Below are 24,207 nucleotides of genomic sequence, written 5' to 3' on the forward strand. Positions count from 1 at the left end.
CAAATGGAATCAGCAGCAAATCCTTGGATTTATAGCCTGTCTTGCCTTTAATCACTTTAATCAAGCTTCTTCTGCCCGGCCTGCCTCCTTATCTCCATGGAGTACTTCAATGCATCCTTCAAGACCTCAACCAAAGTTCTCTCCAACTATGATTGTATCAAACTCATATGCTGACATGTGGTCAGCTGCTTGAGGGTAACGGCTATTCATGCTTGTTTTCTCCCTTCAGGTTTCATCTCCTATTACTCCGCTTGGCCTTTCTATTCTTTCGCCAGGCCAAGTCTCTGAGTCTCTGGCTCTTCCCTTTGTGGAGAGATCCCTTCCCTGTCCCCATTCCTGCTCTTCACAGGACTGGCTAATTCATCATTCAGCTCTCAGCTCAAATGTTACTCTTCAGAGAGGCAGTCCCTACTGTCCCAGATTTATAGTCCCCCCCCACATCCTCCCAATCATTCTTTTATCATCCTGTTTCATTTCTACTGAAGCATTCATGACCATCAGAAATGGTCTTCTTTATCTCCATGTTTATTTGTTCCTTTCCTTAGTTCTCCCACCCCTGACTAGAACGTATTCCACTGCCTAGGATGCAATAACCTTGTCTTCTCATTCACTCATGTAGCCCTAGTGTCTACAATAGTGCTTGATACAGAGTGGGTATCAGGAAATGTCTTTGGAATTATTGTATCATATGTAGGGGTTACAACTGTGGGAAGGGGTATAAATACAGTTACAAGTATAGGTTTCCTGGTGAGTGAAAATAAAAAGGTAGGCATCCTAATCAACGTCCCCCATTCTCATCTCTTCAGCAACTCTGTCCTGAGTCATCATTTGAATGTTTTTACCTTTTGTCTTTCAAAGCTGTATTTGCATGTCCAGAATGTGTTAAAGACCTAAGCTTTTCAAAGCCTTTTAGAGCATATTCACTGGAACCAAACCATTTAGATTCAAGTCTCAGTTCTGCCCATGTATGATCTTGGGCAAGTAATTTAAGCTCTCTGTGCCTTAGTTTACACATCCGTAAAATGATGCCTGCCTCAAGGGACTGTTGGGATGATTACAATAATATATGCAAGACACTCAGAACAGTAGCCATAGTAAGTACAATATAAATGTTAGTCATTAATATTAGTTGTTTTCTGTCATGTGGAGACAGGACACAATTGACAAATCCAAATAAAAGAAGTATCTGTGGGAGATAAATGTGATGGGGAAAGTGTGTGTGACAGAGAAATGAGAGCAGTAGGACATTTGCTTCCAGGAATTCAAAACAATATAATTTATTAATTATACATTTAGATATTTGTAATACACACATTTATAGGAAATATGAAAGTTATTTAGCATACCTCCATGATTTTGTGTTGATGTTATAAATTTTATTTTAAAATAGTTTAACAAAACTCATCTTGCATTTTAATATTGTAAAATAAAATCCATTATATCAAAATCTCAATCATCTAAAAATTTGTAAAAACCATGATTCAAGTCAGTAATTATGTGTTTTGAGATTTGGTGGGTAAACATGATTTCATTTGTCTATGAAGAATTTACTCTGTTCCCTTCTGGCTTTTTCAAGGTTTTCAAAAGTGATCACGCCTCTTGGCAGCTGCAACTTACTCTTTTCTGTTTCCAGTATGTTCTCAGCTTCACCTTAAATAAAGTACAGAAATATGCAAGGTGACAAAAAGGTCATTAGTGTTTTGTGAAAAGGCCAAATTACTATATTCCAGTGACAAGCTGTAACACTATGTGGAGGCATGCCTCTAAATCTCACACTTAAATATTTTACCTGTTGTCCTCAGGAGAAGCCATCTCCCAAAGGAAGGCCATTCTTTCCTTTGGGAGGAAAAAGGAATTCTGAAGACAGAGAGATCAGTCAGGAGCACCTGGTTGGCTTAGTTGGTTAAGCCTCTGCTTTTGGTTCAGGTCATCCTGGGATCAAGCCCCACATCGGCTCCCTGCTCAGCAGGTCTGCTTCTCCCTCTCGCTCTGCCCCTCTTCCCTGCTTGTGTTCTCTCTCTCTCTCTCTCTACCTATCTTAAATAAGTAAATATATAAATAAATCTTTGAAAGATCAATCAGATGCCATAGGTTTTACTTGACAGAAGACAGCATTTTAAGATGCAGAAGAGAAAGAATACCAAGTAATATTTTTTCCTTGGATGGTAAGCATTAGTTGTGTTTGGACGGTTTTGGGATGGAGAAACCAAAATATAGTCTTTGCTGTATTGCCCCTTAATATGTGACATGAGAGAAAATAAAGCTTAATAAATTTCTGCTTTTTCAGGAAAGCTAATCTTTTACCCAAAACCACTTGTAAATACCCAAAATAATATTAAATGTTCTTTAGTCTGTATATATACATACACACAAGTATAAGCATTTTTTTTTAAGATTTTATTTATTCATTTGACAGAGAGACAGCGAGAGAGGGAACACAAGCAGGGGGAGTGGGAGAGGGAGAAGCAGGCTTCCTGCCAAGCAGGGAGCCTGATGCGGGGCTCGATCCCAGGATCCTGGAATCATGACCTGAGCCGAAGGCAGATGCTTAACGACTCAGCCACCCAGGCGCCCCAAGTATAAGCATTTTTATAAACAATTCCTCTTTGAAGTAACAGCTAATAATTTCTTAGGCCCAGTTGAAGACTAATTAGCAAAATTAAAAAAATTATAATATACATTGTTGACATTCTATAAACTTTCCTTGGGAATGAAAGCAAATGTTTCTTTTTAAGTACTTCTCTTTTAGCACACAATTAATTTATATTCTAGACAGAATAGGGCAGGCTACAATTTTCAAATTATAACATTTCAACCATCTGCAATCATATTTTTTTTGCCTCAGTCTTAAATAGTAAGTAAAAATCATTATAAATTATATGTAATTAGACATGGGGCACCTGGGTGGCTCAGCTGGTTAAGCGTCTGCCTTTGGCTCAGGTCATGATCCCAGGGTCCTGGGGTTGAACCCTGCGTTGGGCTCCCTGCTCAGTGGGGAGCCTGTTTCTCCTTCTCCCTCTGCCTGCTCATGCTCTCTCTTGCTCACTCTCTCAAATAAATAAAATCTTCTAAAAAATATATGGAATTATACAGACCTCTAATGACAGACTAAATGTTTCCATGTGATAGTGACTCACGTATGGCAAATTCTCATGTGTTTGCAGAAAGGCTAATGATAAAGTCTGTCAAACAAGGATTGGGTATATCTTGGGTTTATCACTAGTTAACAGGGCTAAATGTTATAACCTAAACTTTCAAATACCGCAAGTTTCCTGGTAGACTGTAAAGTTGTATTTTTTTTTAAACAGAAAATTCCCACCTGTCTTGAAAGTCTAAAATTGTATGTTCTGTGGACTCTGATGGACCTGTAATAAAATTACTTCCCAAATATACAATCATGATGTTCCTAGAAAATAAACTTGTTCTCTATTAGTAATATGTTCAAGTGAATGCATATTAATTTTAATTTTTATGAGGCACTGAGAATTCTAATGTCCATATAAACAATGAAACAGAGTTGAACTCAGACTAATGAATTCTTAAGCAGATGAGTAACATGAAACTGAACATGTTATTGATATGGGCTTTAACATTGGCAAATCAGTTGTGTAGTTAGTTTCCAGCTTAAAATGGGATTGTACTCCAAAATTTAGTTTGTATATCAGTGTTTTAGAACTCAAAATACATTTTCCCATAGTGATAATGCAATAAATCACTTGCTAGACCACCAACAAAAAACTGTTTAGTCCACAATATAGCTGAACTATGATACCGATAGTGCTTGACCCCAAGGGACCTTTTAGCAGAGTTTCTGTGTGGAAAATTCCCAGCTTCAATGGGAATTTTTAAGAACATATAATCCTTGTATCTCCCTAGGCCTGGGAAAGAGATGTTCTACTCCCTAGTCCCAATACCTGCAGAGGAGTCAGCACTTCCTCCTTTCCTGTACCAAATCAGTCCCCACAGAGCTTTAGCGATAGTGATGTGCCCACAGATAGCCCAGGAGAGGAAAGGATGGCAAAAATGAAGGCTTGGGAAAGCACAGTTTCCAATATGCTTTGGGTTGAAGGCTCGAGAAGAAGGGACACGGGCCCCATGAGAGAGTCTTCCTGGTACAGGAATGGCTTCCGTGGCAGCGGTGCTATTTTCTAGGGCACTCAAAGCCAGAGTTCGTGAGAGCAGCACGGTGAGGTGACTATTTAACAACCAGCTCTCCAGAAAAACAAATGTACATGAGTTATAAACTTATGAACATAAGTTCATTATTAATTTTACTTATATAAAATAGATGTAGCACATAATTTATAAAAAATAATGAAATGTTCAATATACTTTATTATAAATTTCACATAGCAAATGGATTCTCACAGAATGTTTTGCCTGACTTTTGTTGAACTCTCATATTCATAGCTGAGCTATAGTTGCAATTGATGAGGGAATATAATTCCAACATGAATGATGGCTGGTATTTTCATTTACCCTAACAAACAGGACAAAAGTGGAAACAATGACATATGTTGGAACTTTTTTTGTTTGGGAATGATGTAAACAACTTGGCTGAATCTGATAACAGTTTTTAAATGTTAGGAGAATATTTCCTCAATTGTTTGTGCTATTCACAATGTAATGGCTACTGACACAACAAACATTTAAGCATAATCCGCAGTATTAACATTTGCTTTATCACTTCCTTAAATCTAGATTATGGGTTGGCAGGTTTTCTTAAAAGGGCCAGACAGTAAATAGTTTAGGTTTGTGGGGCCTTACGTCTCTGTTCCAGTAACTCAGCTCTGTCATGGTAACGGGAACACATCCATAGACAATTCAGAAATGAATGGGCATGTCTCTGTTTTAATAAAACTTTACTTTCAAAAACATGTGGCCACCCTGCAGGCCATAATTTGCCAAACCCTGGCTTAGACGGTCAACAAAATAATAATTCAAGCCTTTTTGTGGTATGTGCAGATTCCATGGTATAACTATTCCCACCATGACCAACTTCATGCCACTGAAGTTGGAGTTGTATCTGTTATTTATTGTGTGTGTATATTGTATCTGCATTCTATCACCCAGATACAATAGATAAACATAACTTCAGAGTACAGATAATAGTAAAATAATGAAAAACTGATAAGTTCTGAGTATTTATTGCCATTGTTTTTAATATAATTTAATATTAATATTATTTTTTGTAATTTATTTAATTGTAAGTTTATCTAATTTAATGTTTAATAATGACTGTATTTAATAAACAGCTTACAAATTCCTGAAAATTTGATAGTCAGTTCTTGTGAGCTGGTATGAGCTGACTCCAGCATACTGCTGTGAGAGGGAGCAGAAATGTTGGTCATTGGAAGCTCAGGGAGAGGCGTCTTGTCAGAATGTTCATAAATCCAGGGTTGTAAGAAGAGGATCCTTGAATCAGAAAATGAATCAGGAATACATTCTAGTTTATCAAAGACTGACCTTTCATTCTTTGTAGAAGGGTTCCATATCCTAAGTCATACTGGTATGTGAAGATGAAGCTTAATGGAATAATAGGGAAGAGGAAGGCTGGCTTCTTCCTTCTTATTGCTCTGGTTCAAGAAAAAAAAGAAAAAAATATTAAGAATGACCTGTAAAGGGGCACCTGGGTAGCTCGGTCGTTAAGCGTCTGCCTTCGGCTCAGGTCATGATCTCAGGGTCCTGGGATCGAGTCCCGCATCGGGCTCCCTGCTCTGCTTCTCCCTCTCCCACTCCCTCTACTTGTGTTCCCTCTCTCGCTGTGTCTCTCTCTGTCAAATAAATAAAACCTTTAAAAAAAAAAAAAGAATGACCTGTAAATACGTATCTCTATACTCAATGAAAAAAAATTACCTGCTTTTTGGAAGAATGTTCTCCATTTTAGAAGTTACTTAGTTCATTTGAGTCTCCTATGGAAATAGGATTTTCTTACCCACAACGCCTCACCAGATTCTGCAATTCTCAAGGGCAGAATCTGTGATTTGCCCATCTTTGTTTGATGTTGAGGCTCAGATTACTCATTTAAAAAAGATTAAGTATTGATATCTACCCCTTAGGGATTATGGAGATAAATTTGCAGAGGCCTTCTTCTATCTTGGTGTCAAGTCAGTCCTCTCTCTAACTTACATAATGGAGACAAGGATGGAAGAAATCTGAGAAACTAAAGGTAGAATTAACTATTTCTACCCTGGTTCTACAGTTACTTCCAAGTACTAAGCTATAAGGGGTTATATATACAGTATTTGGACCAAAGTCCTATCGTGGCCAACTTGATAGTAATATGATAATGTCAAAAACAAAAAGAAGCAAATTATTTACGAAAAATTTAAAGTAAATAGCAAACATACCCAGCTGTTAAAGAGATGGCTGCAATGCCAAAAAAGCTTCCAAAATATTTGAGGAATTCCCGAGACCAAGCAATCTGCAAGGCCATTTGTCTTTCTCTCATTTCATTCTGCATCATTAGCTGCCTTTCCAGCTGAGGATGAAACAAATGACAAAGTCTGGTTATTCATCTTTTGATTCTGAGCACAGAGTTAATAATCTGCTTTTCCAGGGGATTTTCATTCTTCAGTTGCTTTGATTTGTCTTTTTTTTTTTTTTTTTAAATCTCAGTAGACTTCGACTAAAGTTCTTCTGGATAGCTATCCCCACCTGTCACCTTGGCAGTGAAATCTTCCTGGAATATGTACAGAATAGATGTGATATTCTTCTTCTGTGTCCTGAGGTCTCAAATGCATGTGGTCTGGGGCTTTTATTCAATCCTAAAATACATGTTCAGCATATTCTGTCACATGTGAGGAAAGATCTATGTGCCTTTAAATGCAGGTACGTCTTACTGACCTTTATTACAACTTGCACTGAAATTGTTTTGCCTTCCAAATTTATCCAACTGCAAATTGACATTCGTGTGGAGTAGCAGGTCCATATCATATTATGATATGATGGTAGAAGGTATTATTCTGAGACATCAATGGAGATTTTTCTTTGCCACTATTCTCTTGATGCCTCAAGTGCTTTGTCACTTTAGTCAGTGTCTTTCACTGCAGTGGAGCAGAAAGCAGGTATAGCCCAGAACACAGAAGGAGACTGGATTTCTGGATGGATTTTTAGAAAACACACAAGAGAAGCAACAGTGTAGAAACCCATTATTTTGAGAAAGATTCTTGAGAGAGAAACGTTTTTTAAATTCTAAAATCTTGGCACTGTGTATCATTAGCAGAACCTAGAGGAGAGCAAGCATCAAATTCATGATGTAGACCATAGGGTGGGGAGGAATAAGTAATAATGTGTCTCAGTTTTCTCTTCTTGCCTTCTTTATACTGTGAGAAGAAACTGGAAGAGGAAAAAGGAGACTTAAGATATAAAGATGGGGCTTGGTTCCTTGGCCTCTCTTAAGGGTTGAAACTCTGGAGAGTTGTGATGGATTTGGGATTTGGGGATCCCTGGACAGAGAGCACTTGTAGACCTATATTCTGTCAAGAATTCTGGGAAGGGGCAACTAAAGTAGAGCAGAAATGGTTTCAGGGCAGATCTAAGCTTAGAGCAGACCTGAAAGAGGCCACCTAATCTCCCTCAGCTGCCAAGGGGTATGGAGAATGTTTGCAAGGTTTGCATTATCAACCTGAAGAGGGGCACAGTTGGTAGCTGAGAACTGAAAGCAGGTGGCTTACCAGGTAGTCACCAAAATCTAGAGACTGGGGACCCTTTAATAGACACTTAGGTAGAGGCCATAAAACAAGTGCTGGGCAGGGAAAGTGGCTGGATGTCAGAGGATTAGCAGTACCCTAGAGTGCAGAGGTGATGGCCAAACCAACCTGAAACATGGTGGAACACCCAGAACAGATCACCCAGCACTGCCCAGGTTGATCAAACAGAAAATAACTACAGAAGCCTCCTCCAACCAGATGTGCCTTCCCCGTGACCATGCCACTCAAGCTCACTTGGACTCAAACCGAGATGGGGCAGGGAAAAAAATGGACAGAGAAGGGGAGAGGGCCAAGCTGAATTTTAAGAAGTGAGTTTTAAGGTGAAGTAAGTTTTAAGGTGAAGTAACTGAGTCCCTTTGACTTGTCAAAATTAAATTTGCCCTCAGCAGTAGAAATTGAAGTTCATTTTGGGTTCAGTTAGAGAGTAAATAGTGTTTTTGCATACATGATTATTTAGCATGTGAAATTCATCCTTGCTATATTACTTATTTAAAAAACTTACATGATAGTTCATAGTATCCCTCCGAAGTGGTGTAGAATGCATGAATTAATCATTTGTGTTGTTATCAAAAGGCAGCTGAATCCAGTCATGACACAGATGAATGCAAGATCAGCGGTTCTGAATCTTAACTGCACATTGTGAGCATCTAGGGAGCTTTTCAAAATCTCAATGTCCAGGCCCACATGTCAGACCAATAAAATCAGGAGGGACCAATGAAACCAGGATCTGGAGTTAGGACCAGTCATTAGTATTTTTTAAAGGTTGCCACGTAATTCCAGTGTACAGCTAGGATTGAGAACCACTGCCTGAAAAAACTCATAGCCTAGGTTTTTCCCACCAAAGATCAAGCTGAAATATCAGTCTGAAAACTGATCCTCTTGGAACTCCCAAAAGATTGGGGACAAGAGTGCTTTTTAAGGTGGTGGAACTCATCTGTATGGTACTGTCATGGTGGATACGTGATACCTGCATTTGTCAAAGCCCTTTAAACTTCACAGCACACAGTGAACCTCATTGTCTACAGTAATGGGGCATCCAAGATGGGATTCTGGCACAGAAAAAGGACATCAAGGAAAAACTAGTGAAATTTGAATATGGAATTTATTTAAAAGTGAAATACCAATGTTAATTTCTTAGTTGTGACAACTGTGCCATAGTAATGTAAACTATTAACTGTAGAGTATACAAAGGGTAGGGTATTCAAGAACTCTGTCCTCATTTTCTGTAAATCTAAAAGTGTTCTAAAATTTATTTTTAAAAATGGTTATGAACAAATCTTATATTCTGGGTCTCTTCTGAGAAGAACAGAGGCACATATCTCCATATATCATAGATAAATTGTGAAAATCAGCAGGATTGTGTATCTGCAACAAACTCTGAGCCTAGATTAAAAAAAACAAAAAAAATATGCATACCTTTTCCATGGGCAAACATTTCCTGATGAAAGATGTCATTGAGCTATAATTTTAATTATCAGTTCAAGCTTTTTTAACTACCTGTACTTCATAAAATTATGCTTAAAATCATAGGTCTAGATGTAAATACATTTAAAAATTCAAATTAATAAGGGGCACCTGGGTGGCTCAGTTGATTAAGTGTCTGCCTTCAGCTCAGGTTATGATCCCAGGGTTCTGTAATGCAGCCCCAAGTTGCATCCTGCTCCCTGCTTAGCAGGGAGTCTGCTTTCCCCTCTCCCTCTGCCTGTCCTCCTGTTCGTGCTCTCTCTCTATCAATCTCAAATAAATAAATAAAATCTTAAAAGAACCAAATTAGTTAATAATTTATTACCAAACTTCTTCAGTAGCCATAGAAGGATAATTATGTTGATGCAGTTGTTAATTTATCAATAATAGGCATCATGTAACTAAGTGTACATTCATTTTCACCATTCTTCCCCCAATATTGACACTAATGAGAAATAAGAGCAAAAGAGAACATGTACAGTAAGTTTCCTTAGCAGTCTTTAACCCAAATCATAAATGTAAAATTCTTTATTTTATTTTATTTTAATTATTTTTAAAGTAATTTTAAAAGACTTGTTTACAAGAATGTTTAATTATAACTCTGTGGTCATATGCCAAGGAATAATAACTAAATCTATGTCAATTTATTTTCCTCCTTGTTTATGTATTTATTTATTTATTAGAAAACCAATTAAAATATAGTGTATTATTAGTTTCAGGGGTAGAATTTAGTGATTCATCAGTTGCATACAACACCCAGTGCTCATTACATTAAGTGCCCTCCTTAATGCCCATCACCCAGTGACCCCATCTCCCCACCCCACCTCCCCTCCAGCAACCCTCAGTTTGTTTCTGAATTAAGAGTCTCTTATGGTTTGCCTCCTTCTCTGATTCATCTTGTTTTATTTTTCCTTCCTTTTCCCTATGTTCATCTGTTTTGTTTTTCAAATTCCACATACGAGTGAGATCATATGATAATTGTCTTTTTCTGATTGATTTACTTCACTTAGCATAACACCCTTTAGTTCTATCCATGAGGTTGCAAATGCAAGATTTCATTCTTTTTGATGGCTGAGTAATATTCCATTATATGTATATACCACATCTTCTTTATCCATTCGTCGACGGACATTTGGGCTCTTTCCGTATTTGGGCTATTGTGGACATTGCTGCTATAAACATTGGGGTGCATGTGCCCCTTTGAATCACTATGTTTGTATCCTTTGGATAAATACCCAGTAGTGCAATTGCTGAGTTATAGGGTAGCTCTATTTTCAGCTTTTTGAGGAGCCTCCATACTGTTTTCCAGAGTGGCTGCACCAGCTTGCATTCCCACCAACAATGTTGGAGGGTTCCCCTTTCTCTGCATCCCCGCCAACATCTGTCATTTCCTGACTTGTTAATTTTAGCCATTCTGACTGGTGTGAGGTGGTATCTCATTGTGGTTTTGATTTTTATTTCCATGATGTGGTGTGATGTTGAGCATTTTTTCATGTGTCTGTTGGCCATTTGTATGTCTTCTTTGGAAAAATGTCTGTTCATGTCTTCTGCCCATTTCTATTTTAAAAGAATTTTAGATCTTTTCATAATACTAATTTTTTTGTCTCTGTTATTTTTTGGTTTTGCTTTACAGAACAATTTGAAATTAGAATGTTTCAGATTCTGACTTCAGACTAGTGACCTTACAGGTCTATCTGATACTACTTTAACAATTATAGAACCATAGTTAATTTTAAATAGAACATAATAAAAGGGAGCTAGCTTATTAGAAATAATTGTATATAGTAGGAGAAACCACATTCTGACCATCTGCATAAAACTGTTATATCTGCGGGCGCCTGGGTGGCTCAGTTGGTTAAGCGACTGCCTTCAGCTCAGGTCATGATCCTGGAGTCCCAGGGTCGAGTCCTGCATCTGGCTCCCTGCTCGGCGGGGAGTCTGCTTCTCCCTCTGACCCTCTTCCCTCTCGTGCTCTCTATCTCTCATTCTCTCTCTCTCAAATAAATAAATAAATAAAATCTTAAAAAAAAACTTTGCTCTTTCTTATTTTAATTCTTCAGTTTTTTTGTTTAAAAAATATTAAGAACAGCCACAGAATTACTGATCTCAGTAATTTGTCGATCTCTTGAGTTTCAGAAGGGACAGTTACATAAAGGTCCACAGACCACTTAATGCAAGTTTTCCTTGCATTTTGTATTAATAATACAATGATTAAATTTTACTTGGACACATAAAACATTTTCAGAGCACAGAGAAGGCAATGACAGTGTCCTATAAATTATCTTCATTGCATTTTTTTATATTGAAGCCTTTTCTATTTTGAGTAATAATTAGGCCATTCTCAAAAAAATTCAATTATTTCTGTGTTTTTAGTTTCCAGTGGTCTCTTAACTTATGCATAATGTATTCCCAAGTAACAGAAAAGTTCTATTTTTATTTGCTTAATTGGGCAATGCCAAAAAGTATTCTATGTGTGCTGCCACAAAAGAGGTTTATTTTTACCAGAAATGAAAATATTTTGTATCTGTCTTTGCGTTTGTTAAATTAACAGAAACATTATTGATACCCTCTAAACTAAAAGCAAAATCAGAATTTCAGATAAACAGAAAACAAACTAAGATTGTTAAAATAAAGCAACTGTAATGAAAGCTCTGACAAGTAGATTTATCCTTAAATTGCTCTACAGATATTTTAAATGCTCAACATTTAATCCAGAAGGGGAAATGAGTAATAAGTTTGAACTTTAAAAAAGGGCACTATTTTTTTATGAATGACTTATGAAAATAATTGAACATAAACAAAGTTATAGTAGTATTTAGAAGCTTAAAAGGTTTGCTTGTACAGCATCTTGTTACACATCTTCCTATAAAGATTTAACACAATTAAATCCATTTTTACTCCCAGATGTTTGTAAATAGTAAGGTCACCCTAAGTAAAAAATACAAATGCCAGTTTGGCAAAAACCCTTTATGTTAAGCTGTGGATTCCAAAATGTATTGACTCTGGTCAGATGTGAAGCCCAGCTGCATGGAAGTCTGAGAAATTTGCCTTTGGCTTTCCAGCCTCTGTTGTATTGGTAGGCACTCTATAAGGGAGTTGGAATGGAACAGAAGTTAAACGATCCAACCAGCATTAACTGCCACAGAAGGTATTATCTCAGTTTACAGTTAAGGAAACTGATTATTAAGTTTGAGTGATTTTCCCTGTGGCTTTGCTTACTGAATAGCAGACCTGGGATTCTTACCCAGACCTGCCTGTCCCAAAGTCCAAATTTGCAGTCTATTGTAAGTATACTTGGAATAATCAAGTCAGTGTAGAAAATCGAGGTGAATGGACAAGGTATGTGATTACCATCTGAAAAGCCATTAGCGTTCCATATTAATTAATGACAGAATTTTAGAAAGACTGAATAAAGAGCTCTAAATTGACCTGGGGTACAGACTGACCGAAATTATTCTGCTTAAATCTCTTTGAAAAAACCTCAACAACCCACTGCCTCCAATTTCTCACCAGCATTTCATGCCTCCCTTCCCTTAGTGATTTCAGTGTTCACCACTCTCTGAATGTGAGCCTCCCAAGGTCCTTAGAAGACCTCCTTCTCAATGCTATATCTAATTCGTCAGAGAACTGGGAGGCACCACCACTTCCAAATAATGACCATGGTCTGTAGACTTGACTGTCTAAACATTTCTTGAGAGATGTGGCCTCCCATATCCTGTGGCACAGGCGTGGGTTTGGGGCTCCAGGCCAAGAGCACTGAGAGAGAACAAGGCCAGCCCATGGCATTTTTTTTTTTTTTTTAATTTTATTTGAGAAAGAGAGAGAGGACACGTGCATGCACTCGAGCACGAGCAGTGGGGAGGGGCAGAAAGAGAGGGAGAAGCAGATTCCCCGCTGAGCAGGGACCGGACAAGACAACACAGGGCTCCATCCCAGGACCCGAGACCATGACCTGAGCGGAAGGCAGATGCTTACCGGGCTGAGCCACCCAGGCGCCGCCCCCCAGCCAATGGCTTTATAAGGAAAATAGTGTCTGTGCTCAGGAAGAGGGCAGAATGGAAGTTCTGAAAGGTCCAGACCTGCTCCCCTTCTTACAGAAAGGGATACAAAGGGATACAAAGGGATACAAAGGAAAAGGGCGACTCCTAAAAACAGATGAGCGCTGGAGCCTTTTCAAGAAAAGGCCTTCAGATCCTCCGTTTACATTCCCCCAGAATTTCCTGCTTAGCCATCTCCTCTTGGTCTTCCAGCTCCTCGTGATATCATCACCTTGTAGTTTCCGACTATCACCGCTTGCAGATGACTTCTGAATTCTAAATCTCTCTAGAACTCTTTTTAGTGGTAGATACTATTTCCAGCTGCCTTCTGGGCACCTCCCCTGGGACACTGATAGGCCGGTCTTAACCAAAATGTCTCTGCGTATCTCTTGAATCCAGTCTCTTTCTTCTCGGCTGTCTTTGGTCTAGCTCCAGCCCAGACCATCATTGTCCACCAACAAAAGCACAGTATTACCGCCAACAGTGTTCTCTGTTCCTAGTTTCTTCCCCATCCCATCTATTTTTTAATACTTCTCTCTTTATCTTTATTTATACTTATATTCCTGTCTTAAAAAGGATTCTTATATTACTTTCCTGCTGAAAAACTTTCACTGGTTCTTTAATTCCTAGACATGACTTGGCCTTTAAAAATTCTATTCTGGTTTACCTTTTGGGCTTCATGTCCTGCCAGTCTTCTCCTTGACTCCAGCCACCAGCCCTCCCCTGTCCCAACCATGTTCACCTTTCCAACACATTTTTGCTTATGGAAGGAGACAGACTTTGCGGTTGCATGGACTAGGTTCAAATTCTAGTTATGTCACTTACTTGCTATGTGATTGTGGATAAGACCCCTAAATGTCTTGACTCCAATTTCTCTATCTTTAGGAGCAACGTAGCTATCTTACAGGGTGTTTTTATAAATAATGTGGCATATTGCAAGGGACTGGTGCACCACAGCTATTGGTGTGTGTTAGCCCCTTTGTCTTGCTTTTCCCTCTTATCTCCTGTCCCTGGTGGATACTTAGACTTAGAGCCTTATTCTTTCACTTTCTTCACTCTCTCTTTCTTGGAGAGTTTACCTGTTTTCCTGACTTTAAAATCCTCTTTGCTAAAGGCCCCCACATCTCTTTCTGGAGCCCCGTCTACTCACTGAGCAGTGCTGCCGGCTGCAGCCATCTACCTAGCTTTCCTGGCACTGTCCTGAATTCACCACTCCCTACACTCCAGTCATTGTTTCCTCCTGACCAGCTCCTCTGCCAGCTCCTTGTATTCCTCCCAGGGGAATGAAAACTTTGGCTTCATTTTCAGCTTACCCCTCTTCTTAATCCCCCAGGTATCTAATTCAGAAATTACAACTTTTCTTTTGAAATCTCCCCTTTTCTCCATTCTTGTCACCTCCCCTGGAATCCAAGTCCTTATCACCTCAGACCTTGGCCATGCTAGCCTTATATGTCTAGCCTGTGGTATAAGTCTTATTAACAAAAGCACTGTGGTCCAGAGGTTGCTGCTGCACACTCTGGGGCAGACTGCCTGCATGTGAAGCCTAGTTCCATCACTTGCAAGCTGTCTGGATTTTGGTGAGTTCTTGCATCTTTCTGTGCCTCAGTTTTCTCATCTGTAAAATGGAACAAATGACAGTGCCTAACTTTTAAAGAGTTGTTGTAAGGATTAAATGAGCAAATACTTGCAGAGGTCCAGAGCAGAGCTTTAATAAGGGTTCAATAAAAATTAGTTGCTATTATTTGCCTAGAAAATAGATATAAAATTTTAAGATTGATTTTTTAAAAATATCAATTCTGCTCCTGTTGCTGCCCTGCTCAAAACTTCTAATGCTTCTCTTTTTGCACAGACCAGGTCTGTGCCCTCAGACAACCTTATTTTCCGCCGCAACCCTTCCCAGCTCTGCTCGGCCTGCCCTCCTGCAGTTTTCTAGATGGGACTCCAGCCCTCTCTTCCCAGCCCTGTGACCACAGAAGTCAGAACATATCTAGGCTTCAGTTTTCTCATCTGTAAAATGGGCACAGTTAACAGTACCTACCTCATGGGTTTATTTTCTTAGGAGACTAAAAAGAAATTATGTATACTGAGAATCTTTTCTTTCTTTCTTTTATTTATTTTTTTAACATGCTTGGGGTGGTTGGAAGAAAGCATGTTTGTATGGGAAGAGCAGAAGCAGCTTTACATGGTATCAATCAGAAATGCATTTCTGTAACTCTTGAAGCCTAGGGAAGTAAAAATGTGTTTCAGGGGGAAAAGATAAAATCTCCACAGAAATGAACATATTATTCCTAAAAGCTAATGGCTGTTGAGTCATTCACTTCCTATAACAGTCTGTTTGGCAGATGTTACTAACATCCCCGTTTTTCCAGAAGAAGAAACTGATGGTAAGAATGATGAGGTAACTCGCCAGTATGTGTAGTTCTGTATGTACTGGGTTTTCTTTTCCCTCTTATATAAAGACACTGTTGCTCCAAAAGTTTAGAAGTCACATGCAAATTTGTAGAATGAGTGCTTGGCAAGGCTAGAGCTCCTTCTCTGGACTGTTAATCCAATGTTCTCAATAAAACCCATCTTCCCTAATATTTATTTTCAGATAATAGGTCATGCTGTTCATTTAGGAATCGAAAAATGTTTTACATAACCTATTTAATTCATAAGATGTTTACTTTATTGCACATGTAACTTACCCAATAATAATCAATAACTTCTTTATAGAATGAACGTTAAATGTTGTAATAGCTGGTTACAAATGGAGTTGCAATCTTCCAAAGATTAGCCTAGCATCTTAATTTTTGTCAGTTGATAAGAACAGGCCAAAAAGAGTTCCGGCAGAGAGCGAGGTGAGAAGCGCAGCGCGGCCGTCTGTCCCGGGGCCCTGCAGGCCCCCCGGCCTCAGGCCGGCGGGTGCACTGCGGGGCCCGGGGACAGGTCACGGGCTCTGACCCGCAGAGACCCAGCGCCCTCGCCGCAGCCGTCCACCGGCCAGGCGCAGACTATGAAGCAGCCGCGAGCTCTCCCCACCCCCACTCCCACCCCCACCGTGGCGCCGATGGCGGCGGCCTCTCGGAGCCCAGACCTCGCCGGCTGCCCACTCCCCTGCCCCAACTCTGCGGGCCCTGCGCGCAGCCCCCGCTCAGCCAGCGGGCACGCGGCACCTTTGGACGTCGGGTGTGGCGGGGCAAGAAGAACGGCGGCCACTCGAATGCCGCGGACGGCCGTTGGGGCCTCCGAGGGCCTGAGAAGGCGGATCTGCGTGGACGCAAGCTCGACCACCCTTGGGCCTTGGAGCGCCACAGATCTGGGCTCTGGGATGACCTGTCCGTCCCCATTAGACGAAACCTCACCTTCTACGGAGAACAGTGGACAGAGGCCCAAACGGGCCCGGAAAGTGAGCGAAGCCCCTGTCGACGACGGGTGGAGCGGTTAACGGGCCGTAGGCGGTTGGTCTTCGTTCTACCAGGCGTTGACGTTGGAAGATGGAAATGGGAGAATTACATACCGCATTTGGCCAATAGGAAGACCACCCTTTGGGAAGATTTACTGGCCGTTTTTAGAAGGCCTGTGTATATAATATGAAAAAGCTGCTCTCAACTTTCCCCCCAACCTTTTAAAAGAAAACTTTTGCCACATCTAGGCCTTCTAGATGTAAAGAGGTTGCCGACATATGATAAAGTAGAGTTAGAAAAATCACACGTCTTGTAAATGCCTATTTGTTTTTTTAAAAAATCATAGAAAAGTAATGTCTTTTGGAAATGACTTTGGAAATCGAATTGTTAGACCACTTCTAGAAGCGACATCAGGGGCGACACACGTCCACGTTTGTTCAGTGGGTAAGAGGAAGGAGACGACCTTGAGGAGGAAGAAAAGAAGGTTCTGTGCCAGACTGGTCATATTTAGAAGACATTTTCATATTATAACCATTGTTTTGTGTGTGCGTTTTATTCCCCAACTACTGTATATATAGTTGACAATGCTAAGAACTTTTTTGAAATATCTAGTCTTTCTAGATGTTCTGAAGTGCCTGCTACATGTTAAAAATAGAGATAGTAAAAAGACATTCTTGTAAATATCCTTTTAACATTAATATGAAATGCTGTTTAATTTGGGGGGAATGGCCAAACCACCTCTTTGAATAGTACACATTGTGTTTGTGCACTGGTTCAAAGGAGGAGGGAGGAGAAGGAAGTGCAGAGAGCTCTGCCAGTGTGTTTATAGTGAGGGAAGATAAACCATTGTCCTTTATGTTCCTGCATTTGGTTTTACTTAGCTGTGTATGTATATAGTGTATATACTGGACAAATGAGTCCTAATTTTCAACATCTAGTCTTTCTAGATGTTAAAGAGGTTGCCAGTGTATGACAAAAATAGAATTAGTAAACTAAAAAAAAAAAAAGGCCAAAAAATAAAAACAAAAAGAAATACAGAAATGCTACATTTCGAGCAATATCAGGGAATCAGCTGTTCATATTTAAAAGCATTATCCAGAGGACTAAAATACACTCCTTTAAGCAAGAAAATTTGCAAAACATTTCTAACCATTTTAATAGATGTTTGTCTAAAAGCTATATACTGCTTTTACTCTGGTCTACAGTGTAATATTGCTGTTGCCTTCATAATAGAATATAGCAAACCAAAGTTGTTTGATGGCTTATTTATATATAAATTTAGTCAGTTAGTGGTTATATATCCTTTTCCAGGAAGGTTTGGAGGTGGTTTGAACATTAGGAGATTTCCTTTTGTAAAGACACAGAGTCATCATTAGTTCTCCTGTGCTGTAATGCAGGAGTGCTGCCAGAGTCCGCTGAGTGGCCCTGGGCCTCTGTGTCTACCTTCTGTCTCCTCCTATATCAAGTAGTTACTTCTCATTCTTAGTAGCAAATCCTCTTCTAAGCACCAGTCTCTCCTGGATTCCCTCTCTACTCTGTGTCTTCCTTTCGTTCTGCCTCAATGATCTGTTGCCTTTAATTGTCTTAGGGACAGTAAGGGAGCAAAGCTTGTTAGAACTGTGTATAAAATAAAAATACATACATTCCTAATACATCCTAATGAAGACCTGAAAGTCAGGGGTTTCCTGTGGGTGTGTTGCATGCATTTTAGAACATGGCCTTGTTATAATTATTTGGTTCTTTTGTCTTTGTACTGTTACTGTGCCCATTTTACAGATGAGAAAACTGAAGCCTAGATATGTTCTGACTTCTGTGGTCACAGGGCTGGGAAGAGAGGGCTGGAGTCCCATCTAGTATTTCTTCTTGCTTCTTCATCATGTTCCAGATAAGAGGTTGTCAAATAGATGACTTTGGTCTAATCAGATGCCATTATAGTCAAAATAAAAAGGGGAGTAATATTGTTTACACCTCTTATAATAATAGCCAGAAAATTTGTGAAGTACTTATTTTCAGGAATTGAGCCAAAGCAAAAGAGAAGTAAAACAAAATAAAACAAAAAGACAAAACTAACCCCCCACCAAATACAATTAGTTTCCCTTCTATCTTCTCAATGAGTTGTGCTTCTAATCCTATATTTTGATAACTTAGGGGAAATCCTAAAACTGAGGGTTTTTATCCAATAAAAAGTACTTTTGTACTTTCATATGGTTTTATTACATTCAGAAATGTTCTAAATCTAAAATAAGTCTTCCAAAATGCTTCAGAAGATGGAGGAATCCAGAGCAAGAAACAAATAAGGGTGATTAAAAGCTATGTTGAGCAAAGACCTTCCCACCTGGTTGGCAGAAATTTTTAAAACATTTTTTTTTTGACAAGCTGATTCTGAAATTTCCTTGGAGGAGGAAATATACAGCAAAATGGATGAACCTCAAGAATATTATGCTTACTGAAAGAGGCTGGACACAAAAGACCGTGTATTGTATAATTCCATTTATGTGAAAGGTCCAGAAAAAGCAAATCTGTAGAGAGACAGAAAGTAGATTAGTGATTTTCTGGGTCTGGTATTGGGATCAAAGACTTACTATATGAGCACAAGGGAATTTTTGGAGATGATGGAAATGTTCTCAAACTGGATTATGGTGATGGTTGTTTTTATTTTACGCCATAAAATGTACTAAAAACCATTGAACTGCATCCTTACAATGGGTGGATTTTATACTATATATATCACACCTCAACAAAGGTGTTTGAAAAAACAGACATGGGACGTGGTACCCTTTCACCATCGTCATGATAGGTAAGTAACAGCATGTGTTTATTTTTAATCATCATTAAAAACAAGGAAGATGTGTGGTGATACAGTTGCCTGACTATGTAATTATTCCTGCCTCTTTAAAAAGGTCTTTTGTGATGGCCAACAGACACATGAAAAAAATGCTCACATCACTCGGCATCAGGGAAATACAAATTAAAACCACAGTGAGATACCACCTCACGCCCGTCAGAATGGCTAAAATTAACAAGACAGGAAACGACAGATGTTGGCGGGGATGCGGAGAAAGGGGAACCCTCCTACACTGTTGGTGGGAATGCAAGCTGGTGCAGCCACTCTGGAAAACAGTATGGAGGTTCCTCAAACAGTTGAAAATAGAGCTACCCTATGACCCAGGTATTGCACTACTAGGTATTTACCCCAAAGACACAGATGTAGTGAAAAGGGCCACATGTACCCCAGTGTTCATAGCGGCAATGTCCACAATAGCAAAACTGTGGACGGAGCCGAGATGCCCTTCAGCAGATGAATGGATAAAGAAGAGGTGGTTCATATATACAATGGACTGTTACTCAGCCATCAGAAAGGGTGAATACCCCCCATTTGCATCGACATGGATGGAACTGAAGGGGATTATGCTAAGTGAAATAAGTCAAGCAGAGAAAGACAAGTATCATATGGTTTCACTCATATGTGGAACATAGGAACAGTGCAGAGGACCACAGGGGAAGGGAGGGAAAACTGAATGGGAGGAAATCAGAGAGGGAGACAAACCGTGAGAGACTCTGGATTCTGGGAAACAAACTGAGGGTTACAGAAGGGAGAGGGGTGGGGGAATGGGGTAACCAGGTGATGGGTATTAAGGAGGGCACATATGGCGATGAGAACTGGATGTTATACGCAACTAATGAATCACTGAACACTACATCAAAAACTAATGATGTACTCTATGTTGGCTAATTGAGCATAATAATAAAATAAAATAAAATAAAAAGGTCTTTTGTGTTCCACTCTCAGTAATTGTTAAAAAACATCTGAACTACTTGGTAAGGAATAATTCTATTCAGATGCAAAGACTTTATAATTTTATAATAAAACATTTCATCTTTACATTTATTAAAGAGGGGAGGAAAGACTGTTTAGCACTGTATATGTTCCTCTTTATAAATCATTACTTTTAAGCTTCATATTCCATACATTTTCTATTCTCATACTAAAACATACCAAATTTTCCTTGCAGTTGCAAGAGGTGGGGAGAATATTGTTTTTTTTCTTTCTTAATGGTTCTTTATTCTCTCCAAGTTTTCTTATTACTAATACTAATATCACCCTCCCTGGGTATGAGATGCTTACTTACCCTAAAGAGGTGCAATCTACACCACAGCAAATTTTTGGTCAAGAGGGTGAGTTGAAGTGATTTGCCTTCCTTTAAAACATTGCTGAACTATCAGCCTGTCACTGTTTTTGCAACGAATTGGGGAGCTCAGCTTGTATGGTTGTTACATCTGGAGATTCTTTTATTTAGAAGAAAATGTATTTGTACAGAGGCTAAAATCAGAATCCAATTAATATCAGAAAGCTAATCTAGTGATATAATGATTACTAATAGGAAGAATTCATGGGGCAGGTCATCTCCAAGTCTAACGAATTTTAGGCAAACCTTTAAATTAGAAGTTTCTTATTTAAACCTGATTTCAACATAAAGACAAAAGTAGGTTGTGGAAAGAATTCATTACCTGGTTATTCATTTCTGGGAAATAATAATACCAATACTCATGTTCACATGTGATTTTAAAAATAAAATACCATCTCATTATTATAAGAAAGATGGGTATTAAGGAGGGCACGTATTGCATGGAGCACTGGGTGTTATATGCAAAAAATGAATCATGGAACACTACATCAAAAACTAATGATGTAATGAATGGTGATTAACATAATAAAATAAAATTTAAAGAAAAAAGAAAATAACCATTAATTCCTGAAAGGGAAAAATTGTTATTTTTACATCTGTCCTTTTCTGATGTGTGTGGGTCTAAGAGTTCTATAGAAAGGTGAGCCTGACCCAGTCATAACCAATAAATCTTAGATTTGCTGCTGCTTAATCCCTGCAGTGACACTCATTCCTCCTGCAATATAATGCTAAATAAAAACCCAAACTGAATAGCCACAGATAAGGAGAGGTCAAATTGGGAAACATAAGCATAAATGTAGAGTTTTATGCCATAAAATTTTCTTCTATAATCCTCCTGAATGTTTTTGCTTAATGAGGAAGAGGTACATTTTTTGTTTTGGCTGTTTATTCACACTGACTTCTTTTTTTGAAGACTAAAGCCTAATTTGATAGTACTGATAAGCTAAGATGGGAAGTATTAAAACAGTAGTGGCTTAGTATCAGCTCACAGTGGGCGGGGGGAAAAAAGGCCACAGAAAAGACAGTGTGTTGGAAAGGGAAAGGCGTGAGCTTTCATGAAAGATACTGGCATCGTTAATTCTCAGTTTGGAAGAAGATAGCACTCCCTGTGTCAGATCAAATAGAAAATGAATTCCAGGTGAATCAAAGCTTTAAATGTACCAAATGAAATGATAACTATATCATAAGTAAAGTTTGGAGATTGCTTGTATAACCTTAGAGAAGCAAAGACCTTTACAAGGAAAGGAGGAAACACGAAGGAAGAGATGAACAGATTTTATACATTAAAAATGAAAAAGTCACTACTTCATACCCATTAGGATAGGATGGCTATCATTTAAAAAAACATACAGAAAATAACAAGTGTTGGCAAGAGGCAAAGATGTGAAGAAACTGGAATTGCTGTTGGGAATATAAAATGGTGCAGCTGCTATGGAAAATGGTATGAAGATGTCTCAAAAAAAATTTAAACATAAAATTACCATATGATCCAGCAATTCCACTTCTGGTTATATTCCCAAAAGCAATGAAAGCAGGGACTGGGATAAATATTTGTACACCCCTATTCACAGCAGCATTATTTACAGTAGCCAAAAGGTGGGAGCAACTCAAATGTCCATTGACAATTGAATGAATAAAAAAATGTGGCATACACACACACACACACACACACACACACACAAACACACACACACACTGGAATATTATTCAGCTCTAAAAAGGAAGGTGTAGAAGAATATATAATATGCTACCACTGTGTGCACACATGCACGCACGTGTGCACGCACATGCACACACACACGTGTTCATATTCATATACACCTGCCTCTGTATGGACTGTCTGTGAAAACTTTTTGAGAAACTAGTAACAGTGATTGCATCTGAGGAGGGAAACTAGATGGCTGGGGACAGGGGTGGAAGGAAGTTTTCACTATATATTCTCTTGTTCTTTCAGAATTGTGTATCATATGCACATGTTAACTATTCAAACATAATTTTTATAAAGAAAGAAAACAAAGCCCCCAAGCCCCATTTCAGACTGAACCTGCACTTGAGCTATCTGGGAAGCTAAATATTTGTTTTCATACCCAACAAGAGGGCAGTGGATAAGTGGGTAATGGAATATTCATATAACGAAATATTCTGCAGCCTTAACAATGACTGTCCACATTGTGAAGGCTATCCACGACACTGGAAAATGCATAGACACTGTGTCAAATTTAAAAAGAAGATATAGAATTTTATATAGAGTATGATAGCAGTTAGATAAACTTAAAATGTAGCACAAAAAAAATGACTGGGGAAAATGTTAAGCATGATTATGTCAGAGCCATAGCACTATGGTAATATTTTCTTCCTTCTACATATATCTTACAATTTTTTGTTTATGAGCTCTTTCATCATTTTTGTTGTTTATTTATAATTGACATATAATATTATATTATTTCAGGTATGCAATATATAGTGATTCCATGCTCTTATACATTACAAAATGATCACCTCAATAGCTCTAGTTACCATCTTTCACTACACAAAGTTGTTACAGTTTTATTGACTAGATATCCTATGCTGTACATTACATCCATATGACTTCTTATTTAATAACTGAAGTTTGTATCTCTTAATCCCCTTTACCTTTTTCGCTCATGCCAACACCCCTTTCCCCTTCAGCAATCATCAGTTTGTTCTCTGTATCTATGAGTCTGTTTCTACCTTGTTTTGTTTGATTTTTTTAGATTACACATATAAGTGAAATCATGATATTTGTCTTTCTCTGACTTATTTCACTTAGCCTAATACTCTCTAGGTCCATCTATATTGTTGCAAATGGCAAGATCTCATTCCTTTTTATGGCTGAGTAATATTCCATCATATATATATATATATATATATATATACACACACATGTATATATATATATATACACACACATATATATACACTATCCTATATATTATATATATAATATAGCATTATATATTATATTATATATAGCATTATATATATATATATACACCACCTCTTCTTTATCCATTCGTCTATCAGTGGACACTTAAGTTGCTTTCATATATTAGCTGTTCTAAGTAATGCCACAGTGAACATAGGGATGCATATATCTTTTTGAATTACAGTTTTCATTTTCTTTGGATAAATACCCAGAAGTAAAATTGTTGAATCATATGGTATTTCTATTTTTAATTTTTTGAGGCACCTCCATACTGTTTTCCATAGTGGCTTACCAATTTACATTCCCACCAACAGTGTACAAGGGCTCTTTTTTCTCCACATCCTCACCAACACTTACTATTTCTTGTCTTTTTGATACTAGCCATTCTAACAGGTGTGAGGTGATACCTCATTGTGGTTTTGATATGCATTTCCCTGATGATGAGTGATGTTGAACATCTTTTCATGCGCCCAT

The 24,207-nt window shown here is 38.5% G+C and overlaps 1 protein-coding gene across 7 annotated transcripts in view; it reads right to left on the bottom strand.

The window, feature by feature from the left end:
• Window positions 1-1,252: 1,252 nt before the first annotated feature.
• Window positions 1,253-24,207, bottom strand: part of PLGRKT (plasminogen receptor with a C-terminal lysine) — a 62,048-nt gene continuing 39,093 nt past the window's right edge. For 5 of the 7 annotated variants that reach the window (XM_027616475.2, XM_027616480.1, XM_027616477.1 and 2 more), the window contains exons 4-7: window positions 19,047-19,118; window positions 6,351-6,481; window positions 5,467-5,576; window positions 1,253-1,650 (exon numbers count right to left, since the gene is read on the bottom strand). In XM_027616475.2, the coding sequence (XP_027472276.1) occupies window positions 1,529-1,650; window positions 5,467-5,576; window positions 6,351-6,481; window positions 19,047-19,118 (435 nt within the window). In that variant the 3' untranslated portion in view covers window positions 1,253-1,528. Of the gene's footprint in view, window positions 1,651-5,466; window positions 5,577-6,350; window positions 6,482-6,846; window positions 7,101-19,046; window positions 19,119-24,207 lie in introns of all 7 variants that reach the window. The other 2 variants (XM_027616481.1, XM_027616482.2) reach the window with 2 other exon arrangements.

The sequence above is a fragment of the Zalophus californianus genome, chromosome 13 (assembly GCF_009762305.2).
Source record: "Zalophus californianus isolate mZalCal1 chromosome 13, mZalCal1.pri.v2, whole genome shotgun sequence".
In the NCBI taxonomy this organism is placed as follows: domain Eukaryota; kingdom Metazoa; phylum Chordata; class Mammalia; order Carnivora; family Otariidae; genus Zalophus; species Zalophus californianus.